Below are 27,024 nucleotides of genomic sequence, written 5' to 3' on the forward strand. Positions count from 1 at the left end.
CGTCATATTAAACTTGCTTTTCAAAGTCCTTAGTTAACATATCACTTTTGTTTTGTTTAACAAATTTTGTATATACAAACTTGGCCAAAAAACCTTGCATACAACTTTCTTTTTGAGAATATAAACTCTCTCTAATTTTTGTACTGAGAATGAGAATTAAAGTCCTAAGGAACAATCCGTGATTCGTGAAACACAAACAAGCCCCCAAAAAGCTGCCCCATCATGTCATTGAACAGTCCTCTTGGGTAGTGTAGATAAATTTTTTAAATGCTTTGAAAATCCAAACAACTAACAACTTTTTCTTTATTTTTCTTTACAATCTGGTATTTTCAAAAAACGAGAAATTGGTCTTTAATCCTCAGTCGTCGATTTTTTTTTGTTTAATATGGGTATTTTTTAGTACCACATTTACACATGAAAGTGTACCACATTTCCATATGAAGTATACCACATTTTATATGATATAATACCACAATTTTATGGGTAGAGAATGAACCCAAGAAAATATTTGGATCGAGGATTTTTCACCAACTTCCCAATAAAAAAACCATGCATACAACTTTCTTTTTGATAGTGCTTGGTCGATAATATAGAAAGTTAAAAAGAGTTGAAAGTACTCGATATTCTTGGCATTCTTCACTATCATTATTATCATTGTTTCGAGAAAACGAAAGGCCATATATCAAAAGGGCATTTTCCATTTTGTCTCGATCGCAATCACAAAGATAGCTAGAAGTTAGATCCTACAAAATCAGACTTTCAACATCCCGACCTGCTTAAAATGTCAACCTAGAATAGAATAAATTCTTCAACACATGCACATTTACAGCAATGACCCCTTGCCTCGGCTACAAACAAAATGATAAAAAGTAAAAAAAATTACTAATTTGCACAAAAAAAAGCATATATATAAACTAATCTAGATTTTCTTGAGATGCAATTATCCAACAGAATCTTCTTGTGTATCATCATCGTCTTCCTCCATTTCATCATTAGACACTGATCCATCTCTACCAACAGTCTCAGTATCTGAAGCAGCTCCAGTAACAGCTTCGTTCGCATCTTTGTCTTTATCACCACAATCTTCAGTTTCGGAAGAACTTGCTATTCCATCACACCCAACTTGATTCTCTCTTATAACAGCACTGCTAAATTGTTCCTTTGAATCAGGAGAAATAATAGCAATCATCTCGCACAGTAGCATCAGATTTTGAGAGTTCGCCGCAGTAGCATCAGATTTTGAGGATGGTAAGTGTTGACTCTCAGCTACAAGACTGTTGGAGTCTTGCACAGGTATAGCAGTACCTTCTTCGTCGTTTCTGCTCCTGGGAGAATCGTTCTCTCCATGGGCAGAAGGAGCAGTGCTGCATGCCCAACTCCCAAGCACTTCTGAGGCCAAAAGGTCACCTGTTTTGATACTTCCTCCACCTTCAGTGTCTTCCATCTGGTTCTGAACGGCCAAAGGACTATTCGATTGAGAGAGAGAAGGATCATGATTTTTGTTTTGAGCCTGATCCACAGCTTCTGTATTTGTTTCATCATCTATCTGCATCTCATCATCATCTGAAGCGCTAGATTTATTTAAATCGAATTTCAGCCTTCTGCGAAGAGATTGGCTTTCAGTTTCCACAGCTTGTTCAGTCTCAGCAACATCTCCTTCCAAAATTGGTAATGTACCAACACCCTCGGTTTCAGGGAATTGTTCAGTACTAATAGCATCTCCTACGAAAACAGGTGTTGTGCCATTGGCATTGATATCAGAACCAAAACCACCCCCAACATTATGTTCGTCACCAGTGATTTCCACCTCCTCGGTGTCCTGACCACCTCCACCACAGCTTTTGACATTACAGTCGTGCTTTTCTGTCATACTTGCTTCATCACTTGATGACTCAAGTTGATCTCTGCCATGGCTATGATCTGCACCCGATCCTACCTTTGCTATAATATTATTTTGGTAGGTCTTCTTGTCTCGGGCCAAAGATCGAATTACATCGATATATTCCGGATTGAGGTCAGCATCAACAGATGTGGATTCATAATTCTCGTCATCTTCGAGCGTTCTTTGCATTGCTTTGAGTTGTTCTTGCTGCTTTACAAACAACACTGATATCTCCTCTGTAGTAGAATAGAATGCGCGAAGCTGAGTTTCACTGCAAAAAATTATTTGATGTGACCAACCAGCAATGTGCTCAATGGAAAAATGTGCAGATTACTCGGTAATAACTGTCAATATCAGAAAACAAAAAAAAAATGCCATATTTATTTAATGATTATCTATGCAAAAGAAAAAATGCTCATCGCCCAATATCTATTAAAAAAAGTTTGTCGTCCAGGTATGCAAGAAATTTATGGCATTAATACATGCTATTAATTTTCTAAACTTTTTGAAAAATTAAACCAATCCTTCGTTAATCCATCTCATGTTGTCGCTCTCTCACCGAAGCATAATCCTTTCCTTAGCCCCTTTTAGTCTGCGCCTTTCAAAATCAAGATCCCGTAAAGCAGCACTGATCTCAAGTTCTAGTGCAGACACCTTTGCCCAAGCTTCTTCCCGAGCTGCCTGCTATAAGCACAAAAGAATCTCAGTTCGACACATAAAACTTTGGTTTGCCCTAATATGTGATTAATGATGGCTTAACTTCATCGCAGGCATTTACTTTATATTGATAATGTTAACAAACAGTAAACAAAATGTACTGCAAATCCTACCTTTTCGTGTTCAAGCTCTTTAATTAGCCTTTCTCTGTCATGCTTAAGTTCTTCAACCCTCTGTGATCTCAACCAAAAGCACAAGTAAGAATATGGAACATTTAGCAATTTTTAAAATGGTAGCAGCATATCTCGGCAGATAGAATTAAGCCACTATACTTTTCTGCTCCTGGCAGAAGCAAGCAGCTCCTCATGAATTTGACCCTCCAACTGGCGAACTTTATTATCATAGTCAACCAGCTTTTGCCGTGTATCTTCCTGCAATTAACAGAGCACAGCAACTTTATATGCAAAGACACTCTGAAATCAGGAAGAAAAATGTAAACGTACCAATTTGGACCTCAAAGTTTCCACCAATGAACACCTTTCCTTCTCTGCATCCTGAATAAAAGTCATGATTAACTGCTCTGCCAGAAAAACAAACTAAAGCCAAAACAAAATCCACTTTCTCTACCTGAAGCTTGTTTATCCTTTCCTGTTGTTCTTTCTCCCGCCGTAGAGCACCATCTGACAATCTTTTTATTTCCTCCGCAGTCTCAGCTTGAATTCTCTGGATTGACATTTTTAAGTCTGCAGCAGCTTTCTCCCGCTCTCCTCTTCTCTGATCACGCTCCTCGTCTAATAAAGTTTTCAGTTCTGACATAGATGCCTTCTGGCTGAACCAAGCAAACACACATAAAAATATTTCCTCCATATCTCAAGAAAAATTGACTCCATCTGAGTTTGATGCAAATAATATTATAAGATGCCGTAGAAAGCTTAGAAATATACAATTAAAGTAAGTTTAATCAATATCATAAACTAAAAGCCAGATGAAAAGTGCTGCAACCAGTTTAAAGAACAATGAAAGTTTGAATCTAAGTTGTTTAATTTCATTTCTCACCTATCAATTATTTCATTGGCTTCAACACACGATTGCTTAGATGCAATAAGTCTTTTGTTAAGGTGTTCCATCTCATGTTTCTGTTCAGAAAATGTTCTATTCAGCTCTTCCAGTTCCTTCTTTTTAGCTTCTAAATGCTGGTTCAACATATTGAACTCGGACTGATAGGATTTTGATATCGATTCTTGTAACTTTCTCATTTCCTGCAAAATAAAATACTTTTGATTATTATTGCAAGCAGACACCATCAAAATACCACACACAGCATGCAAAATAAAACGGATCACATACAGAAATTGTCCTTGAAATTGTATTATTCAGTGACGCGAGGGAAAATGATGATGTAAATTTCATCATGTTGGATGAGTTACAGACTACAGATTATGCCACAAACATTTACGTGCCGCAGCAGGAAAAAAGGTGTTTAACCTCACCTAACGTTAAGGCAACATGTTTGCATATTATTTTAACCTCACCTAACGTTAAGGCAACATGTTTACAATAATATGCATCAAAGAATATTACAACTACAATGGAGGCTGCACGTCCAATGAACTATAATTGTAAGTTCTAATCCCAGAATAATAATTTTAGGAATTATTCTCACATGCTTCATACACTAGAAAGCCTCAGTATGAAAGTTGATAATAAGATTCCAATTAATTTCAACCATAAATTCTGAAGCCGCAAAACCATTGTTATAAAGAGATATTTCAAGATAAGTAAGAGATAAATTCTAGATGACAGGGGCGTCATTCCGTAAACCAATGCACAAAAGCATATGATCATAAAAAGGTTTTTTTTAAAAAAAATAGAATGTATGAGCAAAGCAAGACATACAGATTCATGCTTCTCGGTAGATGCACGGTTTTCACAGCGCAAAGCTTCGACAATCGCAACTTGATCTTCCAGAAGTTTCCTAAGTTCCTACAATGCATACCCAACACTTAAAAAGTATAAAAGGTGACATAAAGTATGAAAACATTGGAGTTGCTGGAATACTGTAGTAATGCAAAAGCTAAAAGTCTATATTAATAGTTAATACCTTGTTTGATTTTTCAAGGCTCCGAAAATCATCAAGCGATAGTGGACCATCTAAAGCTCCTATCCCAATCCCTTTTAGTCTTTTGTTCTCAGCACCAAGTTCCTCTTCAAGAAATGACTAAGCTATAAGCAATATCCAGATAAAAACTTCATGCCACTACGCCCACATATATTAGAAATTCAAGAAAGAGATTCCAGTACACTTGCACGCAAGCCCCAAATTGTGCACTTTATCTTTAGACTGCAACTATAATATTGAATTTAAAGCAATAACAAAAATAGATAGCTTGAAATTTGTAGATTTGAGAGAAAAATATTTCTCACCGTGAATTCTACCAAGTACAATACAATTTTTATACAAATAGTGCAAATCAATCACCACATAATAAGGATTTAATCTTAGATAACAAATCTCCTAAAAACACAGGATCCCAAAATTAGTCTGATCTAATCCCTATAATCCTCTCTATATTTACAACAGTATCAAATTCCTAACTTTGCTCCATCATTCTACACTCTCATGCTGGGTATAAATATTGTACATGCACAGCTCGTGACTTAGTTCTACAAAGTTGGTTCTCGGAAGAGCTTTATTGAGTATCTCTGCTCTTTGTGATTTTGTAGGAGTATTAGATCAATTGTATGATTGCCTTCTCAAATTTTTCTGAAATGAAATGTTGATCTATCTCAATGTGCTTTGTTTTATCATGACGTACAGAGTTCTTTGCAATGCTAATGACAGTTTGATAGTAACATAACATTTCGATAGGATTTCTTGTAGCTCTTCCCAATTCTTCCAGCAATCTCTGTATCTAGATTCCTTCACAAACACCAAGGGCTAGAGATCTAATCTCAGTTTCAGCACCATTTCTTGAACTACATATTGTTTCTTACTTCTCCAAGTCACAAGATTTACCCATACATAGGAACAGTATCCAGATGTCGACCGCCTATCTGATATGTTTCCTGCCCAATCAGCATTTGAAAAAACTTCAACAGTTCTATCATTGTTCCTTTTGTACAACAAATCTTTCCTAGCTGTCATTTTCAAGTATCTCAAAATTCTATTTACAGCTTCCATGTGTTGCTCACTTGGGATTGTTCATAAATTGGCTTACAACACTAACCATGAATCCGATATCAGGTCGAGTATGTGACAGGTAGATAAGGCAGCTTACAAGTTTCTGATATCTTCCCATGTGAATAATCACACTTTTTGTTTTAGTTCCTATCTTCTTGATAGCGTTCATCGGACTATCGGAGTGTCTGCTAGTTTACATTCAAGCATACCTCTCCCTTTGAGTAGGTCTGGGACATATTTACGTTGGGAGATAAATATGTCTTTCTTAGATCGAGCCACCTCTATACCAAGAAAGTATTTGAGATGTCTAAGGTCCTGATTTCAAATTCCACGGCTTAATGTTTCTTTATTTCTGAAAGTCCTCTTCATAATCACCTGTTAAGATAATGTCATCTACATACACTATCAAGACTGCTATTTTCTTGTTTGATGAGAACTAAACAAATAGAGTATGATCAACATGACATTAAATTTATCCCTGTTCAATTATTGCAAACCTACAAAATCATGCTGGAGGTGATTGTTTGATTCCATACAGGGACTTCACACATTGTTAATGCGGAAAGATGTTTCCAACCCTAGGGCTATCTCCATATACACCTTTTCCTCCATGTTCCCATTGAGAAATGCACTTTTGACATCCAGTTGATGCAAAGGCCAATCCAGGTTAGCTGCAAAAGAAAAAACACTTGAATAGTGTTGAGTTTGGCCATCGGGTCAAATGTTTCTTCGTAATCTACTCCATAAGATAGAGTGATGCCTTTGGCTACAAGTCGAGCTTTCAATCTCTCAATACTTTCATACCGGTTTCTTTCATCAGTAAGATCAAAGATAACGCATGTGTCATTCTTTTCCAAAGCTTTTATTTCTTCATCGACTGCCTTTCTCCATTTCGAATTCTCAAGAGCCTCCTGGATGGAATTTGGAATCTGTATACTATCAAGAGCAGAGACAAAAGTTTGATAGGAAGGAGATAATCCATCATAAGAAACAAATCTGCATATAGGATGATTAGTGCACATTCTAACACCTTTCTTCAAACCAATTGGAATGTTCAGATCATCAGTATAAGGTACTGGTTTTTCACAAAAAAATGACCAGGAGTTTCTTTACCCGAGTGACTTTGAGAAGGACTTGAACTCGGTTGAGATTCTTGGTCAAATGTGAGAAAATATGGTTGCACTGTTGTTCTCTCAGGTCCTTTTCTCCTTGTGTAAACATGAAGCTCATTATTTGCAGTTTGCGGTGTTTGAGAATGGCTAGGAATCAGATTTTTAGATGGGGTAGTAGAAGGATGACTTTCAGGTAAAGTAGTTGCTGGAACTTCTGAAATTTGATCAATGACTTCGGGTTGTCCACCAATAAGGGGCAGAGAAGTGGTAGGTGAAGGAGTGGAAGGTAATGGTGAGTGATATTCCTTTTGGTCATGACACTATAGCTCTTTTGATGTGAGGAATACCCTATGAAAATACATGTATGTGGAAAGATTAGGAGGAGGGTCTGACAAGGTGTTTGCAAATTAAGGATTCTTGATACCAATGGTTATTGAGGTATGTGGCTGTAAGAACTTCCTCCCCCCAGTAATGTTCAGGCACGTTAGTGGAGAACATGAGAAACCTTGCTACCTCCAACAAATGTCTATTTTTTCTCTCAGCAATCTTATTTTGTTGGGGGTATCAACACAAGAACTTAGGTGGACTATTCCCCGACTCGAGGAAATTTTCAAAGCTGAAGGGAAGTATTCTTTGGCATCACCAGTTTTAAGACTTGGAATTGTGTTTGAATCGTGGAACTGAAATTTTGAAAAATCTGACCAACTTCTGATTTTTATTTCGTTAGGAACACCCAAGTTGATCAGGTGTGATCATCTAGAAATGAAAAACCACCGAGCTCCTGTTATATTTTTTCCTTTGAAGGAGCCCGTACATCACTACGAATCATGGAAAATGAGTGAGAAGGGATATATGAAACACTGGAATAACTACTACGAATTGGCAGATCTCATAACTGAAACATTTGGGATTTTTATTGATAAAAACAAAGATGGAAACAATTTTTCAAGAAAAAAGAAATTTGGATGTCCTAGACAATAGTGCGAAAACATGATTTCCCTATCTTTATTGACCCGAGGACCTAAGTTGGACTAACTATTAAATGACAGACAACTTACATTTAGGGCTTGTTTTCTGACATAAGTGTCGCCCTTGAGGAGATAGAGTCCGGAGCTCATCATAGCATTGCCAATCATCCTCCTCGAATACAATTTGGGAAATTCACACAAGTTGGAGAACAATTTAGCTTTACAGTGAAGACCATGAGTTAATTCGCTGATTGATAGTAAATTACAATCAAGATTGGAAACATGGTGGACAAAATTTAGATTCAGATCCTTCGTAACCCTGACTGGATCTATTCCAGCAACTTTTGAGATAGATCCATCAGCCATACGAACTGTATAATTCTGGTTACATGGGCTGCAGTCAAGAAATATAGTTCTATCTCCCGTCATATGGTCTGAAGCTCCAGAATCAATAATCCATCGATAACAATGTTGCTTATTCACTGTAAATGTATTTGATAATTTACCTTCATGTGCCAACATTCATGTTCCAGAAGTTAGATTACTTGACTAAGGTATAAAGTTTTGATGTACGCGTTTCTGGAGAATTCAAGCTGCTTTTTAGTGAAGGGGTAGTCACACCATGGTCTTCCTTTTTGCTGGCGATTATCATTATTGCTATTTGGTTGAGGGCTTATTGCCGTAAGGGCAGATCCTTCGAGTGACAGGACAGAGTTTGGAGTTCCCATCATAACCTTCTTTCTGCTTTCTTCACGACGGACAACTGAGAAAGCCTCCTGATTTTTAGAAGAGGTTTGGTCCCCATTATTCTCCTTCTAACTTCATCCAGATTTTTGTTTAGGCCAAGGAGGAATTTGAGGGTGCGTTTCAGCTCCACAATTTCTCGGTACAGCGCTTAATCATAAAGGCATTTCCAGGTTTGAACTTCTAGCATATCAAGTTGCTGCCAATGTCTAGAAAGAGTATTGAAAAATTGGGTAACAGAGAGATCCTCCCCCCCATCGGATGTCAAGTACCGCAGCTTCGATTTCAAAACTTTATGAGGTGTTTTGAGAATCTGAATGCGTTTCCCTCACAACATCCCATATCTCTTTTACAGTTCATAGAGTAGGAAGTTCTCTCCTATTTCATTATACATCTAATTAATTAGCCAAGACATTACCATGTGGTTTTCGATCTTCCACGTTTTGAATCTTGGGTCTGTCTTCTCAGGAACAGTGACTGATCCTGCGAGGTAGTCATCCTTGCCTTTCCCGCAGATATACATCATTACCGAGTGCGACCACTGGAGAAATTATGCCCGTTGAGTTTGTGACATGTGATAAACAGAGATGAGTTATCGCCTCCCACGGGGTTCATCGTTAGAGTATTTTATGATTTGGAGGTCACTTCAAAAGTTGGGCTTTTTGTTTCAGTGCTCATGACAGATTTTTACGACCGAGAAGGCTAGGGTTTTGAGAGAGTAGGCTTTGATACTACGTAGATTTGAAAGAAGAATATTTCTCAATATGAATTATACCAACTACTCAATCTTAGCTAACATATCTCCTAAAAACGCCATTCCAAAATTAGTCTTATCTAATCCCTATAAATCCTCTCTATATTTACAATAGTATCAAACTAACTTTGTTCCATCATTCTACAAAATTCTAAAGCAATTTACCATGTTTTCTCTTTAGCAGATCATTTACAACAGAGGATTTCTGAGCTTCCCGAAACACAAATGCAAAAGCATGTTCTGCATAAAATCAAGAAAACAGAGTTTGTGAGTAAATTTGATGGAAGTTCCCAAATAATATAATTATTCGGTCTCAAACTGTAGATAATTAACAAAGAAAAGTCACCAAATAAAGCCAAAACTCCATAATGCTTAGGAGCAAAACAAAAAAAGGCAAGAGAAGATCTGACAAAAGAATTTAATTTAAACAAATTCAATCAACCGTACCATGATGTGGAGCAACAGCTATTGAGATGATGTCTCCGTGGCGCAGCTCCACTTCAGGTCCACTTTTATTCAATTTTTCCCAATTTATATACGTACCATTCGTGCTGTGCAAAAATTGAAACCATCAAAAAAAATTGCTACACAAAAATCTACAAATAAACCTTTGCTAAAGAATAAATAACCTAGAATCTTTCAAGAACACAGAACAAGAGTTGTCCGATGGAAGTTTCGTATCTGCAGTAGCAACCTTCTTCCGATAAATCTTGCAATGATTACCACTTACAGCAGGTGCAATTATCCGAAAATGTGTGTTATCCACTAACCGACCGATACAGTGTTCATCGCAAGTCAGGGGCATATTTATACTCTGTTCCCAATACTAGCATCAGCCAATATCATAAAATGTAACTATGCAGCAAGCAAAGAAGTGCGACAAAAGTATGAAAAGCTAGATGCTAATGCATGCATATCACAGCAATCAATATGAGAAGCCATAATAAAACAAACTAAAGCCACGTAATCTAAACCCACTATCTCAGTCTATGCCATAGAGATGCACATTCTATATGAGGGACGTTTACTTGGATTTTTCTCAACACTTAGAAGTCAGCGACATTACACAAATCCAATTGTCAGTTTTTTTATGAGGGGGATTTTTTTTAAGCCCTTTGCATGATTCTATAACACATTCCGAAAAATAACCCCAGACAAAAAATGCATGAATACTCTCCAAGTATCCATAACATAGTAGGTCGCAAACTGCAACGGACCAAAGAACAAAACCCATGTCTTTTGGAGCAGCGGCAAACCTGGTAGCGCTGGCGTGCCTTTTCTGATATGGCAGTGAGCACACCCCAAACTTCGGGTGCGAAGCATTGAAGTGGCTGATCGGCGATTCTCGCGGCCACTGACGATATAAACTCCTTTGCAGTTTTCAGATTTCTGGACGGGTTACTGCTGTTGGCAAGCTTCTCTGGAACATTTGGGGTCGAATTTGGCTTAGAGGCCTTGGTAGTTGATAACCTCTCGTCCTCGGCCATTTCAGTGACAGCAAAACCTAGCTCCAACTGGTTTTGGTCCTTGTAGCTTGTCGAGGAAGCTCTACGTAACCTGTTTTTAAAATATATATATATATATATATCTTTTTAATTTTTTTACTGTGTGATCGAAAAACAGGGGTGTGACAAAAGTGGGCCTATGGGTCCGTATTTGACTATTTTATACTTCATAAAAATTAAGAAAAATTTGTCAGAAATGATCACGCTATTCGTATTTATTTGGATAAGTCATGAAAAAATATTACTTTTATGGTGAAGATATTATTTTTTATTGTGAATATCGATAAGATTGACTCGTCTCACACATAAAGATTCATGAGATCGTCTCATAAGAGACCTACTCTAAAAATTATGATAAAATAATTTTATTGATCAATTTTATGAAAATGATATTTATTTTGATCATTATAAAAAATAGTAAATATTATTTCAAAAATATTACTTTTATTATACATTTTAATAAAATTAATCTTTCTCACGAATAAAAAACCATGAAAACGTATAAAAAGATATGCATGCAGGTGGAAAAGGAATTGACCAAACATGGTAGATGTAAAATCCAATTTTATTATAAATACTAAATAATGTAAATTGCAAGGGTAATTTCACATCAATGAATTTTGAATCTAAATTTTCATATTATTTTTTAAAAAAAAATTAAGAAAACATACTTTAAAATTCTTTAAAAAAAATATTTGAAATTTCCTCATCAAATAAACCTTCTATAATATTAGTTTTATGTATGTATAAGCACAAAGGGTTCAGAAAAGAAATTAACAAGCACAAAGCCAGAATGCTATCTAAAACATATTTTCTTAATTTTATATAAATAAAATAATTGTATTTAAGAAAAGAGAGTATACCAAATGAAAAAGAAAAAACATAGTTAATACACATAGGATAAAGCCCGAATTAAGATATTAGAAACAATTGAACTACACGTCGGAGATGAGAATGCTATCAATTTAAGGTAATATCACAACCAAAATACACAAGTTCCACTGGTTTAACCTTACAAAAGTTTGAAGGATCTATGTTTTGCTTAGGCTACCAATTAAAAGCATCAAACTCCAGGGAATCAAAGTTAATATGGTGAATTTCCAAACACATCAACACCCGACACAGTATTTGAACAGTTTACTCAACCAGCAAGCGGATTGGCGTGTATTGTAACGCGATTAATCCTGATCTCCATAAGAGGTTGATCACCTGGTCCCGTTGGAGCCTGGGAGAAAAGCAAACAATGTTTTGTTATATAAATATGGCTAACGAAAAAATGGTTTTTGGAATATAATGAGAATTCTAACTTGATAAACAACGATAAAAATGATATTTTTGACATTTTAAATTATCGTTGATTATGATTAGTCCTTGACAACACAACATAACAGGGGTCAAAACCTTTTAACATACCTTTTCCATTATATCAAGAACTTCAAAACCATGAATCACTTTGCCGAAGATGGTGTACAGTCCATTAAGATGAGGTTGCTTCCCGTATGTAATGAAAAACTGGCTTCCATTTGTATTCGGGCCACTATTAGCCATGGATAATATACCTCTAGCATTGTGCTGGATGAAAACCAAAAGAACAAGAGAATCGAGATCAAAGTGCATGTAACAAAATCAACTTTATGCTATTCAAACTATATCAGCACACGAGAATGATTTATGAATTCCAAAAACTGACTAAGAAAAATCAACCTACTGGAGTTGAGGTTAATAGGTTACTTGTGTTGTAAATTATATCAATACACGAGAATGAATTATGAATTGCAAAAATTGCCTAGGAAAGATCAACCTACTGGAATTGAGGTTAATAGGTTAATTATGTCCAAATACTCATGCACTGGCAATTACACTAAGAAACTATCCCCTATATCTTCTACATCCAATTAAAATTCCCAAAATTAAATGAACTAATAAATCATATGAGAAAAGGCACACCATCTCATCCCATTAGTTTACATGCACTAACTGACCTTAATATAGAGAGGAAAGAGGTCCATATGCATAACACAAACAGTCTGAACGTATAAGTTCTCTGGATCAAGTAACACTGTTAACATTAGGCAGTCAAATAAAAAATTCTATCAAAATTGCAAATACATGGGATGAGGTTCTGTTTATTTGGTTGTGTCATGTGCACTCTAGAGTAAGCCCACAAATGAGGGTCTTTAGAAATTTATGAAGAGTTTGCCCAACTTGAACTACACATATCTCCAACACTTAGGCATGTCCAAATCCTAAATCAATGACGCTGATTTCTCAATGGGATGAAATAGTGTTCATGATAACTAAGACATGGCATGGATGTTGAGATATTCACATAACTAAATCACCAGCATATAAACTAGCGGAGCAAGAAATCACAATTCATACCTTGAGAGACTCTCTCATCTCATCATTGAACTTTTTACCCCATATACTTGTCCCACCCTTGCCAGTATTTGTTGGATCACCACCTTGGATCATGAAACCCTTAATATTTCTATGAAACGTAGTTGTATCATAATAGCCACTTGCACACAGGGCCAAGAAATTCTGCAACAGAATTTTAACCCAAAAAACCCCCTCAAATTTACACGAAAATGCATACAGTGAACGTAAAAACACTGGGTAACATGATAATCGAAAGGGTCAGAGCGATAGTGAGGCATGGCAGTCATCCAAATGTTAGTGAAAGACAAATTTAGTCCTGTAAATTCGAGTGTCTATATCAATTCCAAAAATAGTATCAAATACGTACTTCAGCAGTTTTGGGGACCTCGTCGCAGAATATTTCACACTTGATGTCGCCCAAATTCGTGTGAAGCGTCACTGACTACAAATCAACAGGTTATTCAAAAAAAAAATCAGAAACTGTTTGATAAAACTCCTCACTGGTTAAAAAAAAAAAAAAGAATTAATCTTCATATGACACAGAATAAAAGGAAAAGGAGAACAACACGTGCCATTTGGCAGGAAGAAGATGTATCAAAAAATTCTCCTCCGATGGAAATCAACACAGCTTCGACGGTGGTTTGAGTGATCTCTGTCCCGGCTAGCTTCAAGAACCTTTGGTTATAGTGTTCCCCGGGATGCTTTTGGGGCAAGTCGTAATCAAGGGATTCGAAATTATTATTCTTTGTTACTATTAAGTAAATTAAATATATGTTGGGTATCAAATAATTTTGTAGCCTTTTAAATAAAAAAAAATTCAACGTTAATCTTTGTTTGTTTGCTAGTTCACTTTTTTGCAAAGTTGTAAAAAGTGTTAAGTATCTCGAAGTGTGGATGTAAGTTCTAAGTTTTTCAAGTTTAAGCGAAATTAGAACGAGTTTAAGTGTGAAAAAATGTTTTTTATCTTTAGTGTAATTGTAATTATCTCAAACCAATAAATAAATAAAATAATAAATAAATATGATAAATTTAAATCGATATATTAATTCTCATATTTATAAAAACATAAAAATCTCAAAATTACAATCTTTATTTGTTTTTGCAACTAGACTACATTAAAAATTGCTAGACTTTGTCAAATCATTGTCAAACACGCTTAATCATAATTAAAATTAAAAATAAACATCTAAATTATAAACCTAATTTATTATTTTAAAATATAAAGACATACCTTCAAAATAAAAAAAAAATTAAAAAATAAACAGATGCAATTAATTGTGACGCTTAATTAAACGTCTTAATTACGCTTAATTCGGTCAAACTTCAGTTTGACCGCTTTTTTCCACTTTTCTCCGAAACGGAGCGTTTTTGTCGAGCTTCAAGCTTAAGCGCGCATAAACGAAGCTTAAACGCGCTTTTTAGAACATTGTTTTTTTGTTTACAAAATTTTGATATAAACATCAGACAGAAAATTAATGCAAACAAAAAAACTTGTGAAATCAACTATTAAGAGCGTTTTTGTTTTTTTTTTTTAAAAAAAAACCTTAAAAACAAAGTGATTCTCAAATTTTTCTTTAGAATTTGCAAAAAAAAATAAATTAAAAGCATTTTTTCAGAAGTTGTAAATATTTTTTAATATTATTACAACTCATTTTGATTCTCATTTTCCTAAATACCTTGTTTTCTTTTTATCCCAACATAATAATTAATCTATATCAAGATTTTCCAATTATTAAATTAAATCATAAATTAATACATACTACTTTTAAAAATATAGATTTTATTATAATCATTCACAATATCGATTCAAATATAAATATAATGTGATCACACGTTTTCTTTCTAGATATATAAACACGAGATAATAGTATAACAACCTCAAATAATGGAAAATACAAAAGTCACTTTGTTTGATTTAGTTGGAGCCAAACTCTCGATTCCACTGCTCAAGCTCTTCCCACTTGTTTTTCTGTAAACTAGGTCTGATTACGCTCATCGCCTTTTGAAAATCTCCGTATCTCAATCGCCTTACCTGCACATTTAATTTCATACACACCGATCCCGATTCGTATAATCCATATTCGATATTCCTCATTTTGATCCTAATATTCAACACTAGCTGCTGCACATTTGCATGCTTATTGTCTATCAAGACTCAAATCTTTGAAATTCTCGGTCCATGCATGGTTTCTAGAGAGCATAAGAAGCAATGATGCACATAAAAGGGAGACAAAGTTCAGCACCATCAATAAATCTCTCAACTCATTTCAAAAAGGGTTAAAAAAAATTATAATATTGTGCTTCATCCAACTCATTAATATCTCAGCTGAAAATAGCTATTTTAAGCAAAATAAATAAATTTCTTTGGAAAAAAAATTTAACAATCTAAAAACCTTATGATAACAAAAAAAATGTCTTTATAATCATTGCTTTACTTTAAAATGTTCACTGTACTGAATTTTTTTTACGAATAAGATAAACTATGTCCATAAACAATTATTAGTTAAATTCACTTTTAAATTTGTATAATAAAACCATTTACAAAATTAGTTTGCAGGCATATGTTTATGATCAAATATACTTTAATATTAAATGTTGAAAGAAAACAAATACTCAAATAAATTGTTTAACCATAAGATTATTTTTAACAAAATTTATCTTCTCAAAACGGTAAAATAAGAGAGGTCATTTCTTTGTGAAACTCATATATCATTTTTATCGGATAACATATAAACTCTTATCCTGGGTCAATTTAAACTAGTGGGAAGGTTCAGAGCATAAAAAGAAGATTATAACACAGCCGGCCTACCTGATTTGCCTGAACTGTAAGAATGTCTGAACCAAGTTCTCTAATTGGCATCATCGCAGCTTCCTCACACAAAGCTTGAAGGTCGCTTCCAGAATACCCTGTAAATATATGAGCTTATCATAAGTTTTAAATCAGACTACACGGAAATGGATCACATCTGGCTTCTGGATCCAAACCAAGATTCATGAATGTAAGAATAGTTGAAAAGAAAATTATATTACCATCTGTCTCTGTCACAAGTCTCTCTAAATCTCTCTCTGTAGCCAAAGGACATGTAACAGTGTTAAATACAGTATTAATTCCTCCTGCAGCAGCAAAGGATACACAAATGAAGAAAAACAAACCCGACTGGCTGAGAGCTCGTGCTTCTAACCTGGCATAGAAAATGCATTGCCCTTGAGCTTATGTTTCAAAAGAACTCTTCTAGCAGTTGCATCTGGCAAAGGAATGTATATCCGCTTCACCTGTGGCAAGGTCATGACAATCGACAAAAAAGTTCTACTAAAGTCCTGCCAGCTGTATAAATTTATCTTGCAAAAAAAAGTTTCATAACCTTCTCATATACTTTCTTAAAACGCAATCCCATTAAAACACCAATAAAATGCTTAAACAATGAATACATAGATAAAACAGCAAACAATTGATGTCCGCCTCAGAGATGTGATCAACGGGAAATCCAATTTTGTTCACGAGCCTCATGGAAATTTAGTTAGCCTTGAAATTAAGGGCCCACTAGAAGGATATGGCCTATTTGAATTTCAAATGTGCCCGACATGATTAGGCCTTTCCTCATTCCTTTCAGAATAACAGGAAGCTAATACAATAATATTTCTGAAGATTTTCAATATCGATTACAAACTTAACTAAGTGAACTTCTAGTCCACTTATGTGGCCTCTTATGTAATCACTTTATCAATAATAAAATTTCGTTTCCCATAAAAAAAAAATATTTCTGAAGAATTTGACCCAAGAAAAGGCTGCAGATTTTAGCTTGAAGCCTCAAATACATAACTAGAGTCAGAGTTCATTTCATTATATCGAGTTGACAAGACTCTATGTGAGAAAAGTTAATTCACATTGCACAAATGCAGTCTAAACACTTCTAATATCATATGCAAGTAGATTAATGAATCAATTCGTAAATATTCCATGAGGATTATGCCCGTGGCAACATACTAACCAGTCTTCTAAGAACTGCATCATCCAACTCTTGGGGTTTATTGGTTGCACCTGCAATGACGAAGAATGTCTTCTAGAAAAGAAATGCAATGAAATTTAAATTATAATCTGCCTTGTTTCAGATAGATTATGAATTCAACATTTCATTATCGATTTGGAAATTCAGCAAATACTCCTTCAAATTACCCATTTTGTTCTATGAGACATTATCCATATCAGGACTTTTGCATAATTTGAACCCCAATTTAAGCCTATGTAACGCAAACTGCATAGCTACAGTGCTAGAATTATGTGGAAAATTGAAGCCAATATTCAGATTTCAGAATTTGGCTAGCATACCTTAATAACTAATTTTCCTACAAAGGATGACTTCTATAAAACAGGAAAGTGGGTTTAAGAGTTATTTATTTTTTGAACACTTTTGGATTTTCAATGTTTTAACTAGAGTTTATCCCAAACCCTTCAAAGAAAACAGCATGCAGCTAGCTTGGTATGTGATTTTCTTTCCTAATTGAACAAGAACACTTCTAGATGATCTGGTGATTGTATCGTAAACAAATCTTACCAATGACAGTAACTAAATCATCAGAACTTGACGTCACTCCATCGAACTGAATTAAAAACTCTGACTTCAATCTTCTACTTGCTTCATTCTCATTAGCGGTCCTAGTTGACATGATACTATCTATCTGTATCACAGAAGGTGTGCAAGTGTTGTGTAAACAACATATCCGTGGCTGCTAAACAAAAATGGTGGAAGAATACCACCATGAAATAGTATTACATAGAAAGAGAATGATAGGAAACATTAATAATATAATAGTTTGTTTCATTTTTAGATTTTTTTTCCTTTTAAATGAAGGTTTGCCCTCTTTTTTAATAAACAAGGACATATACATTCAGTGCAAAGGTTGGAGCCAAAAGTATAAATATGCTGATAGTTCGACAATTATTCCACGGTGGTACAATACCTCATCAATAAAAATTACTGATGGCTGTCTGGAAATGGCAACCAAAAAAAGTGTTCGAACAAGCTTTTCACCTTCTCCCACCTGGCATTTCAAACAAATATGCAATAATTTCAACCGTGAAAAGTAAAGAGGACACATCCACCTCCACAATAGTCTGCAGCGAAGATACAGGGTGGGGCAGGAATGGCAGGTGTAGTACACATACCCACTTTGATGTCAGGGAGGAAGCAGAAACATTGAAAAATGTTGCTTCTGACTCTGAAGCAACTGCTTTGGCAAGCAAGGTCTTCCCAGTTCCAGGGGGTCCAAAGAGAAGCAAACCTGCAAAATAATGGAGTCTTTCACTTTTTCGTCAAACATCTATAGTCGTACGAATGGGAAAGTAAATTCATTTCCCATATACTAACCCTTGGCAGGTTTCCGAAGCCCAGTAAATAGGTCTCTTCTTTTAGTTGGTAGAATAACCATTTCCAATAGTGCTTGTTTTGCCATTTCAAGTCCAGCTGCGGCAGAGTATCATAAAAATAATAATTTTGTCCATTCAAAGAAACAATTAAAGCATAAGGAAGAAATAACTAGCCAACCGATATCTTCCCATTTAACTGATGGGCTTTGCTCAACAATCACTGAATTGATCATCTCCACGAGCTTAGCATCATAGCCATTGCCAGATTCGACAGGTCTTGAAGTTGTTGCCTTACCAGTCTGACTTCTAACAGCAGAACTGCCTCTGCGATTGCCAGAATATTTTTGTACCTCCCCTTTTCTAAGATGTGAACTAGTAGAAGCGAGTGCCACAGCTTGCGCTTTAGGCAAGGTATCCTAAAAATATATAGGCCATATAAGAAAGAATTTAAGTCACGTGATTGGATGATTGCTAATTAATTGTGTTAACATTTTTAGAAAACGGTTATATAAATCACCTCTTCATAGCTCAACCTGATTTGCAGGTTGAATTACTCAATTGGCAAAGTTTCTCGGTTTCCTACTCTAGGAGATTATCGGTATACAAAGTCAATTACAGTGGCCAATAAGCCATAACAAGTGACTACAACAGCAGATGTAGAGATGTAAATGAGCCGAACAGTATTAGGCTCGAGCTCGGCTGGTTTAAGGTATATATAGACTCGAGATCGATTCGAACTTTTACCACGAGGCTTGAACTTGGCTCATTTGAAATTACTAAGTGCGCGAATAGCTCAAGCTCGGTTCGCTTATAGCTCGTTCATGTTTAACAAGTCTGACCTGAGCTCGACTCGTTAAGCAAGCTCGTTTTCAGGCTCATTAAGCAGGCTAGTACTAATATTTTAATTTGCCAAATCAAAACTCGAGCACGGATCGTTTATGTGGGTCGCGACCGGATATCATTGAACTCGAGCTTGGCTCGATAAAATTGTGGAGCTCGAGCTCGTCTTGATAAGATTAACGAACTTGTTTTTTAATGAGCCGAGCTCTAAGTAGCTTGCAAGCGGCTTGGTTCATTTACATATCTAAGCAGATGTGACCCCAAATTCAAGTGCTTGAAGGACATAAAAAAGACACGATAATTCAGTCCATACCTTGTTTTCTGATGATCCACCTGATATATAAATAAGAGGAAACTGAGGAGAATTAACAAAGGAAAAGTCTGTGTTTCTCATTAATCATGCTTATTTAAAAGCAATGGTAAAAATATTTTAGGAAACAATGCAAGAGGGGACAGACCTATTCTCCGTGATAAAGTTTGTAATCTCTCTGCTACTTGGCCCTGCCATTTTGACACCTTTTGACGATAAGATTTAACCTTCTCCAGTTCACTGTTGAAAATTTAATAAATTGACAGCAAAAGGCCAATAGACACCGCACTATCCAAAATACATCTAAAACTACCGACATAATAAAGAATCAACAATGAAGTATCCAAATCATCTGATAAGGAGTCTAGGATATGACATTATCCCCAATCATCGTAGAAAACAGAGAATGTCATTCTACAAGTTGACTCTGGACACTATCAAATCATGTTAAGTTGGCAAATTTCAATACCAATGAACTTTAGAACATCGACTACTGCCACATAAAAAGGATATCAGACCTGATACATGGTATGACTCTCCTCAAGTTACAAATGAATCAAATGCCACCACGCAAAATGCCAAACTGATTCACATAAATACTTATAGTAGATCAATTGGTGCATCAACAAATGAAAAATTCAAGTTACATCTAAACAGTAGACCTGATAATCGATTTGACAATCAAACGGATTCCATGCAAATAAGAGACCCAAAAAATTCATCCAGTACTGGCATTAGACAAAATTAAAAACGATCTCTTTATTACCTAGATGATAAGTAAGAAGGAATTGGTGTTGAAATAGCTTCACTGAGAATTTTCTGGGCATTATGGTAATGCAAAACGGCGTCGCCAGGTAAACCCCACTCTTCAGCTCGTACGGCCTTGGCGATCTCCTCCTTCGCCAAATCGAAAAATCCCTTCAGCTTGTACGCAGCCCGTTCGTTCCCAGTCCAAACACCGCCGTCTCCGTCCATGGGACTATTAGTTCTATTGCCAATGTTATGCTGCGAATTGCCTAAACTGGAGAAGATCGTGCTTATGCTTTCAATAATCTCTCTCAAATAGCTCATTCCAGGGCATATTATGGCCCGTAAATTAGCAGAAAATGAGCCGGGGTCGAAATTTCGGTCCACGCCGCCCAAGAAATTGACTTTAGGATTCGCAAGTGCGCCACTCGCCCCAGCTTGAGGTTCGTTCTTTCATGTTGTGTTTTGCAAGAAATGTAATTTATATCATTATATGTAAACATTAACTTCTTAAATAAAATGTTTGCAAATTTAAATTTCAAATCGGATATGTAAAATTTAAAAAGAGTAGATTTTACGTGAGACCGGTAAATTTTATCGATATTCACAATAAAAATAATATTCTTAGTATAAAAATTAATAATTTTTCATACATGACCCAAATAAGATATTCGACCTACGAAATTGATCCATGATTTCATCTCATAAGAGTTTTTGTGATATAAAAAATACAATCTTGATCAAAAACATATCTAATAACTATGTATCTTTTTATCATTAATTTGATTTATATGAAAATATATATAATGTTGTAATTGTAATATCATAATTCAATTTTTAAAAATTATCTAAGCCATCATTTGTTTCTCTGTTAGGCTTACATATCATTTCAAAAACAATTATTAATATTTGAAATTTTTAAAAAAAAAATGAGGTTGTTTTAGATACAGTAAAAAATAATTTATCAAACAAACTAGACTTAATTTCTCTAATACCATATTTCTCAATTGATAGTTGTGGACCTGTGTTCCATCATTTTTTGAAGAATCTCCCAGATGGCTTTTCATCAAGGGAAGAAAGGAAGAATTTATTCAAACTCTGAGAAGCACTGCCGGATCCAAGAACCGTAGCCGATTAACAGAAAGCTTCTTCAACGAAACCGTCAGCTGGGAAGAGAGTCCAAGAAAGAGACATTTGAGAAAAAAAAATTCCATGTTTGACGAAGCAGATTGCATATATATGAGATAGGCTGCAAGTTCGACAAGGGGCACACTGAGAAAACTTGAAATATGAGATATTCTTTGATACATTTACCACAAACTAGTTAGATTCTTCTCATTTTGCTATAGGTAGGTGAGAATGAAGTACCATTATCCGGTGGACAGAAGCAGAGGATAGCAGTGGCAATGTTTATACTCAAGAAATCAAAGGTACTGCTACTAGATGAATCAAACAGTGCGTTGGACTTGGAATGATCAGAGAAACACGTCCGAAACACACTTAGAAAGGCGTCCCAAGATGGCACCACCATTGTGGTGGCTCACCGTCTGTCAATTATCAGAGAGGCTGATTTCCTTGCTGTTATGAGACTCGAGAGATGGTGTGGTGGCTATTATGGAGATCATGACACGCACAGACAAGGACAGAGGATCAATATAGGATGAGAATTGAATTTAGCCGTCGGCAATTGGTTAGAAAATATATTCAATCAAATTATCGGATGCCTTGAATTCATCAGTCCAACTTAAACCCGCATTTGGTTAGTCGAAATGAATATTTGAATGGTTGATCTCGAACTAGTTTTATAGACGATCAGAATTATGCACTTGGACATGGATTCATATTTTATTGTTGATTGACTTGATTCCATACTCAAAACAGATGAATAAGTCGTGAATATAGTTCTGCTATATGCATATCATAAATAATCACCAAGGCCATTGCACATGCCAAAGAAATCAAATGAATAATCAAGCATGACTTGTGATCAACACCTCAATACATCCGATACATGGCGAATTGACCAGTGACAGTACACAAACAATACAGAGAGAGGTAAAACTTTAGGAAGATGATGCCAGAAAGAAATTCAAAAAGAAAGTGGTTTTGTCTCGAAATGGCCAAAAAAAATTGGTACCTAAAAAATTTAAAGTTCCTCGATGTGATTCTCACGCCATTATTTTAGCAGACCTCATATAAAGGCTATCCACAACCTTTCCCATGTTAGAAATAGTTTCGAGCGTTGCAGGATAGATTGCATCAGTTTTGGGATCGTCAAATATGATTAGACATCCAGCACCCTGGTCTAGAGTTCCTGCAAATTTTTTGTCCAGAATCATCTGAGATAGTTTCTTTTCCACATGGTGAGATGGCAGCTCGATCAACTCTGCGATATGTGCGATCTCAACTCTTGAAAAGGGCTCAATCAACCTGCAAAGATTTTGCTCCAACAGAGTGTCGTAAAGGGAAGAAAGGTGCCTGTGAACAATTGGGTCTTCGTCCAACTGAGTCTTGAACTTCTGAAGCGCGATTTCAAAGAGTTTGAGCGAGCGTTTTGAATGTGCGTCAGCAACAGCTCTCATTGCATCGAGTTCTTGTCCTTGGTATTGTAAACCTACTTTAGAGGATGATATGATTCCTGCCACGTCATCAGCCTGATTAACCATAATTTTGCATAGTAACATATATTTGAGACTGAATATGGCCTGGCGATCTTCAAGGGCATTAAATGCTTCAAATGCTTCAAAGAAGTAACTGTAAGCAGTTTTGTAGTCCTTTTCCTCGGCGTGGAGAATCCCACTCTGCAAATCTATAGTACCCTGCTGAGCTGGAGGGACATATATAGCATTGGCGGCTGTCCTAGCTGCTGTAAGTGCAGCCTTGGCTTTGGGAAAGTTCCGCAGAGAGAAAAGAAGTTTGCTTTCGAGTAAGTCAATTTCTACAAGCAGTAGCTTGTCATCTAATCTTCTGACTTCCTTAATAAGACCTGAAAGGAGATTCAGTGCTTCAGAAAATTCCTTATTGTCCATCAGGAGGGCTGCAAGCCTTGCCTCAATTCGCTGCCGGAGAAAAGTTCGTTTTTCAGCACGTGTCCATTGTACTATTTCTTTGCAAAGTGTGATCTGAAGATCAGATGAACCAGGGATTTTAGCAACTGCGTCAACAATACCACGGACAATCTTTGCAGTTTTTGCCTTCGGGATCAAAGAAAAGAATGGACGTAGCTTGGCGAGGAGATCTTGAAGTTCAGCTGCTCGACCCTCTTGTCTAAGAAGATCTGAGAGATTGGTGATGGCAAGTTCTTTTATTCGCAAGGCTTCAGAAGAAGATGACGGGTTTTCAAGAATCTGGTACAGAATGGAGATTGCCTCAGATGGAGTCTTGGCTTCAGCAGCCTGGATGAGTGAATCAGTAGTGGCAGGAGGATATGAAGACATGGTCACGACTTACAGATTTTGAAGCTCTGCAGATGCAGACTCGTCAGAATAACCAATATATAATTAATACAAATGACCAGATAGTAAAAACAATAACTGAATTTGTGACGACAGGCAGGTATATCCGTTGTTAAAAATCAATTTAAAAAACACCATCAGGTTCCATCGAAGCAAAAATTAGAATACTTTACCAAAACTATGAAGGGATTATATAGGAGTTAAATTGTTTTACAGCAACCACCTCACCATGTTAGAGAATATGAGATAAAAGAAATATAAAAGAACAAATAGCACTGATGCAATCAAGTACTCATACTTTCAGTATCCATTTCCAAAATGCAAATAAGAGGGCAGTTGTGACGTGTGAGAGAATCCATGAAATTAATTGAAGAACTTGAATAACAACAAAGAATGACAGGCGTTTTTTACCAGCCGCTAAATCTGCAGCCACTTAACACTAAATAATTAACATCTTTTCAGTGAATTGGCATGCCATGACGCTAGACTTATATCTCCTTTACATAAGATTTAGTTCAGATTCTGATGTTTGACATGCCTAGACTAAACCTACGTACTGAAACAATATAAACTATTGCACTGCTGTATAAACATACATGAAAACTAAGCAAACAAACATACATTGAAACCAGAATCCATGGATTATATCAATAAAACACATCAAATGCAAAAATCAGTGGCTTACAAGCTCGCCGTAAACAGAAAAATATTATTCACCGTTAAGTAAACTATTGTTCCTCTGCTCCAGTAAAATCAAATTGATAGGTACTGATATAGAATTTAGAGGATCTTGTTACTGGCGAGAAGAAGAGACCACCTGAATTTCGTAGTGTGCTTCGTGAGACAAAACCCTAGCCACCGAATTACAGAGAGAATGAATTGGGAGAGAAAACGCTGGCGAGAATGTGGTATTCATCTCCAACCCTTGATGTTTCGAAAAAGATATTCAACTTTCACCCATGTAAAATCTTAAGTACTGAAGTTCTGTTCAAATAACTAATCTTGGAGCTTGGTGACCCAATCTCAGAAGTAATCAACGATGGTAAAAAAAAAAAAAACCACTTATTAAATAATATAGAGCATTTTGAACCCTAAGACCATGAAATTATTCAAAAACAAGGGTTACCCAGCTCACGATATTTTCAATGTTGCTACAAGGAAAACAGATCTTAGAAAATAGATTACCATTAACAATATCAATCAAAATGAAAAACCCTAATTGTGTGTCCATGTGCGCCAGGACGCACGTCTCTAAGCATAACATATGCACCAAAATACGTAACAAAAGAGAAGAATTCATGGAGAAAGTACCTAAAAAATGAACATATTCAGGATAATTGACCGAGCGGAGAGAACATGTAGGCGGAGAGGTTCGACAGCAAACGATGTTAGGGCAATGGTAATATATACGCGCGCGCAAGCACGATGAAATGCGATTTAATTAGCTGGATTCCTGATAGCACAAAAGAAAAAAAAAGGTAGCCATAAAACACACACAGTGTGTCGGATTAAGACATTTTCTAGCCCACAGATGACTTTCGATTTCATGAACTAAAGCAACAGAAATTTCAAGGACGGGAGACAAATAAAAACGGCTAAGCACAATTCAAATTTAAACATCAATTATCCGATAAATACTATTAAAAGGAAGAATTAGGAAAAAACGAACGCGCAAATCTCGAAAAGTACAACAGAAGCAAAGAATGATTTCTAAGAAGAGAAATCGTAATAACCTGATGAGAGGAGAAATTTGGCTACTCGACGGCCACGAGAAAATTTGAAGGAAAATGACCTAGACCCAGAATCTTAATTCATACATACATAACTATACCATTTGAAGATAATTTATTTTTAATCAGGGAAAATATATTATATTTATATAGCTACATGGGTGATCAAATATGCATCAAATTTTTTGTAGATTTTTGTGAGACGTTCTCACGAATCTTTATTTGTGAGACGTATAATCTTACCGATTATCATAATAAAAAATAATAATCTTAGCATAAAAAAGAATATTTTTTCATTGATTACCTAAACAATAGATCTGACTCATAAAACACGACCAGACCGTGAGACAAGTTTTTGCCTAAATTTTTTTGGTCGAGGAATCAATAACGAAAATTGGATCCTACCAAGTAATTTGATAAATAATGTAATGGTCTGAAGTCCAGTTTTGCTCGACTAAAGTTCAATGAGAACTGAAATCGGGAGGTCTGCGGAATCACGTTTTTTTGTGTTCGTTAATGTTTAGTTTCAGGCATTTACAGTCTCAGGCAAAGCAGAGATTCTGCTGTCTAAAATTGTGTCATCCTGGATGCCTGCCGGTCCTTCGGATGACCAGGAAACAATCACAGATGAGGAAAGAATTATGTAACGAAAGGTTGGATTAAGAATGAAAGCATACCTGCCATTGGGTAAGTTGTCATTGTGATAAGAGTCTCCAGTTTCCATTTTTCAGTCAAAACATGTGTTCAAAGTTTCATCAACGGAATATCATGTTTCTTTATGATAATCTATTCATGGTTTTTTGATGGTGTTATTGAGAACATGCATCTACACGGGAAACCTAGAGAACTTGTAAAGCTGGCCAGATTTTTGGACAATGAAAGTGGAAGAATATTAGTGTCAGTACACAGAGTCCCCAAGGCCATGCTGTAGTTTTCTATAGCGGCAAGAATATTACCGATTGATCATGCGATCACGTAAAGCTAATGCCAAATTGAAATCCAAGATTTTAGACATATGTGAGGGAAATGACCAAACATAAGACAAGAAACAGGTAAAAAAGTGTAATGTTCTGTCCTCTGTGCAGAGTGAAGATGAAGATTCAATAATGGATTCTCATGGTGATGAAGATGAAGAAAAATATTTGGAGGATTATGTAGATTCTGAATTTTCCAGTTTCGAATACTGAGATTCTCGTTAGCGTAATTATGGCCAAGATGATGGTTAATCAGGCTGATGGCGTGCCAAGATTCTCCTTCACGTAACTATGGCCAGGATGAAGAGGCTTTGTTGTGCCTGTGTGCTAAGAATTCAAGAAACTTTAAACAAATGATTAGCAGACAAATGCTTGTTTTTTTAGGCCAAAACGTAGGAACACATAGTAACCCACATCC

The 27,024-nt window shown here is 35.8% G+C and overlaps 4 protein-coding genes across 12 annotated transcripts; all 4 read right to left on the bottom strand.

Moving 5' to 3' along the window:
- Window positions 1-660: 660 nt before the first annotated feature.
- LOC140808745 (uncharacterized) lies at window positions 661-10,867 on the bottom strand. Of its 2 annotated transcripts, none has more exons than XM_073165969.1 (13): window positions 10,555-10,867; window positions 9,928-10,112; window positions 9,746-9,849; window positions 9,464-9,538; window positions 4,641-4,744; window positions 4,436-4,522; window positions 3,596-3,798; window positions 3,167-3,368; window positions 3,043-3,093; window positions 2,872-2,970; window positions 2,713-2,772; window positions 2,442-2,563; window positions 661-2,153 (listed from the first exon to the last, which is right to left on the bottom strand). In XM_073165969.1, the coding sequence occupies exons 1-13, from the start codon at window positions 10,783-10,785 to the stop codon at window positions 941-943; spliced, it is 2,736 nt and encodes a 911-aa protein (XP_073022070.1). In that variant the 5' UTR covers window positions 10,786-10,867; the 3' UTR covers window positions 661-940. The 2 variants fall into 2 exon arrangements, with proteins under 2 accessions (XP_073022070.1, XP_073022069.1); XM_073165968.1 differs by having other exon boundaries at window positions 2,442-2,566.
- An 883-nt stretch (window positions 10,868-11,750) lies between these two features.
- Window positions 11,751-13,918, bottom strand: LOC140809266 (peptidyl-prolyl cis-trans isomerase CYP18-1). 2 transcript variants are annotated; one of them, XM_073166831.1, is made up of 5 exons: window positions 13,758-13,918; window positions 13,553-13,627; window positions 13,186-13,347; window positions 12,217-12,375; window positions 11,751-12,028 (listed from the first exon to the last, which is right to left on the bottom strand). In XM_073166831.1, exons 1-5 carry the CDS (start codon window positions 13,758-13,760, stop codon window positions 11,945-11,947), a joined length of 483 nt encoding a protein of 160 aa, XP_073022932.1. In that variant the 5' UTR covers window positions 13,761-13,918; the 3' UTR covers window positions 11,751-11,944. The 2 variants fall into 2 exon arrangements, with proteins under 2 accessions (XP_073022932.1, XP_073022933.1); XM_073166832.1 differs by having other exon boundaries at window positions 13,553-13,623; window positions 13,754-13,907.
- Window positions 13,919-14,960: 1,042 nt separating this feature from the next.
- On the bottom strand, window positions 14,961-20,926 carry LOC140808935 (uncharacterized). Of its 3 annotated transcripts, none has more exons than XM_073166324.1 (13): window positions 20,467-20,926; window positions 19,849-19,940; window positions 19,704-19,723; window positions 18,729-18,966; window positions 18,552-18,647; window positions 18,350-18,465; window positions 18,145-18,225; window positions 17,739-17,862; window positions 17,175-17,224; window positions 16,368-16,458; window positions 16,216-16,299; window positions 15,995-16,092; window positions 14,961-15,217 (listed from the first exon to the last, which is right to left on the bottom strand). In XM_073166324.1, the coding sequence occupies exons 1-13, from the start codon at window positions 20,769-20,771 to the stop codon at window positions 15,101-15,103; spliced, it is 1,512 nt and encodes a 503-aa protein (XP_073022425.1). In that variant the 5' UTR covers window positions 20,772-20,926; the 3' UTR covers window positions 14,961-15,100. The 3 variants fall into 3 exon arrangements, with proteins under 3 accessions (XP_073022425.1, XP_073022426.1, XP_073022427.1); XM_073166325.1 differs by having other exon boundaries at window positions 16,216-16,251; window positions 20,467-20,925; XM_073166326.1 differs by having other exon boundaries at window positions 19,704-19,891; window positions 20,467-20,696.
- A 1,468-nt stretch (window positions 20,927-22,394) lies between these two features.
- On the bottom strand, window positions 22,395-25,733 carry LOC140809553 (26S proteasome non-ATPase regulatory subunit 11 homolog). Of its 5 annotated transcripts, none has more exons than XM_073167215.1 (4): window positions 25,636-25,733; window positions 25,214-25,355; window positions 24,588-24,719; window positions 22,395-23,910 (listed from the first exon to the last, which is right to left on the bottom strand). In XM_073167215.1, exon 4 carries the CDS (start codon window positions 23,882-23,884, stop codon window positions 22,616-22,618), a length of 1,269 nt encoding a protein of 422 aa, XP_073023316.1. In that variant the 5' UTR covers window positions 23,885-23,910; window positions 24,588-24,719; window positions 25,214-25,355; window positions 25,636-25,733; the 3' UTR covers window positions 22,395-22,615. The 5 variants fall into 5 exon arrangements, with proteins under 5 accessions (XP_073023316.1, XP_073023314.1, XP_073023315.1 ...); XM_073167213.1 differs by lacking the exon at window positions 24,588-24,719 and adding an exon at window positions 24,720-24,826; XM_073167214.1 differs by having other exon boundaries at window positions 24,588-24,826.
- Window positions 25,734-27,024: the final 1,291 nt, after the last annotated feature.

Source organism: Primulina eburnea, chromosome 13 (assembly GCF_022965805.1).
Source record: "Primulina eburnea isolate SZY01 chromosome 13, ASM2296580v1, whole genome shotgun sequence".
NCBI classification, from domain to species: Eukaryota; Viridiplantae; Streptophyta; class Magnoliopsida; order Lamiales; family Gesneriaceae; genus Primulina; species Primulina eburnea.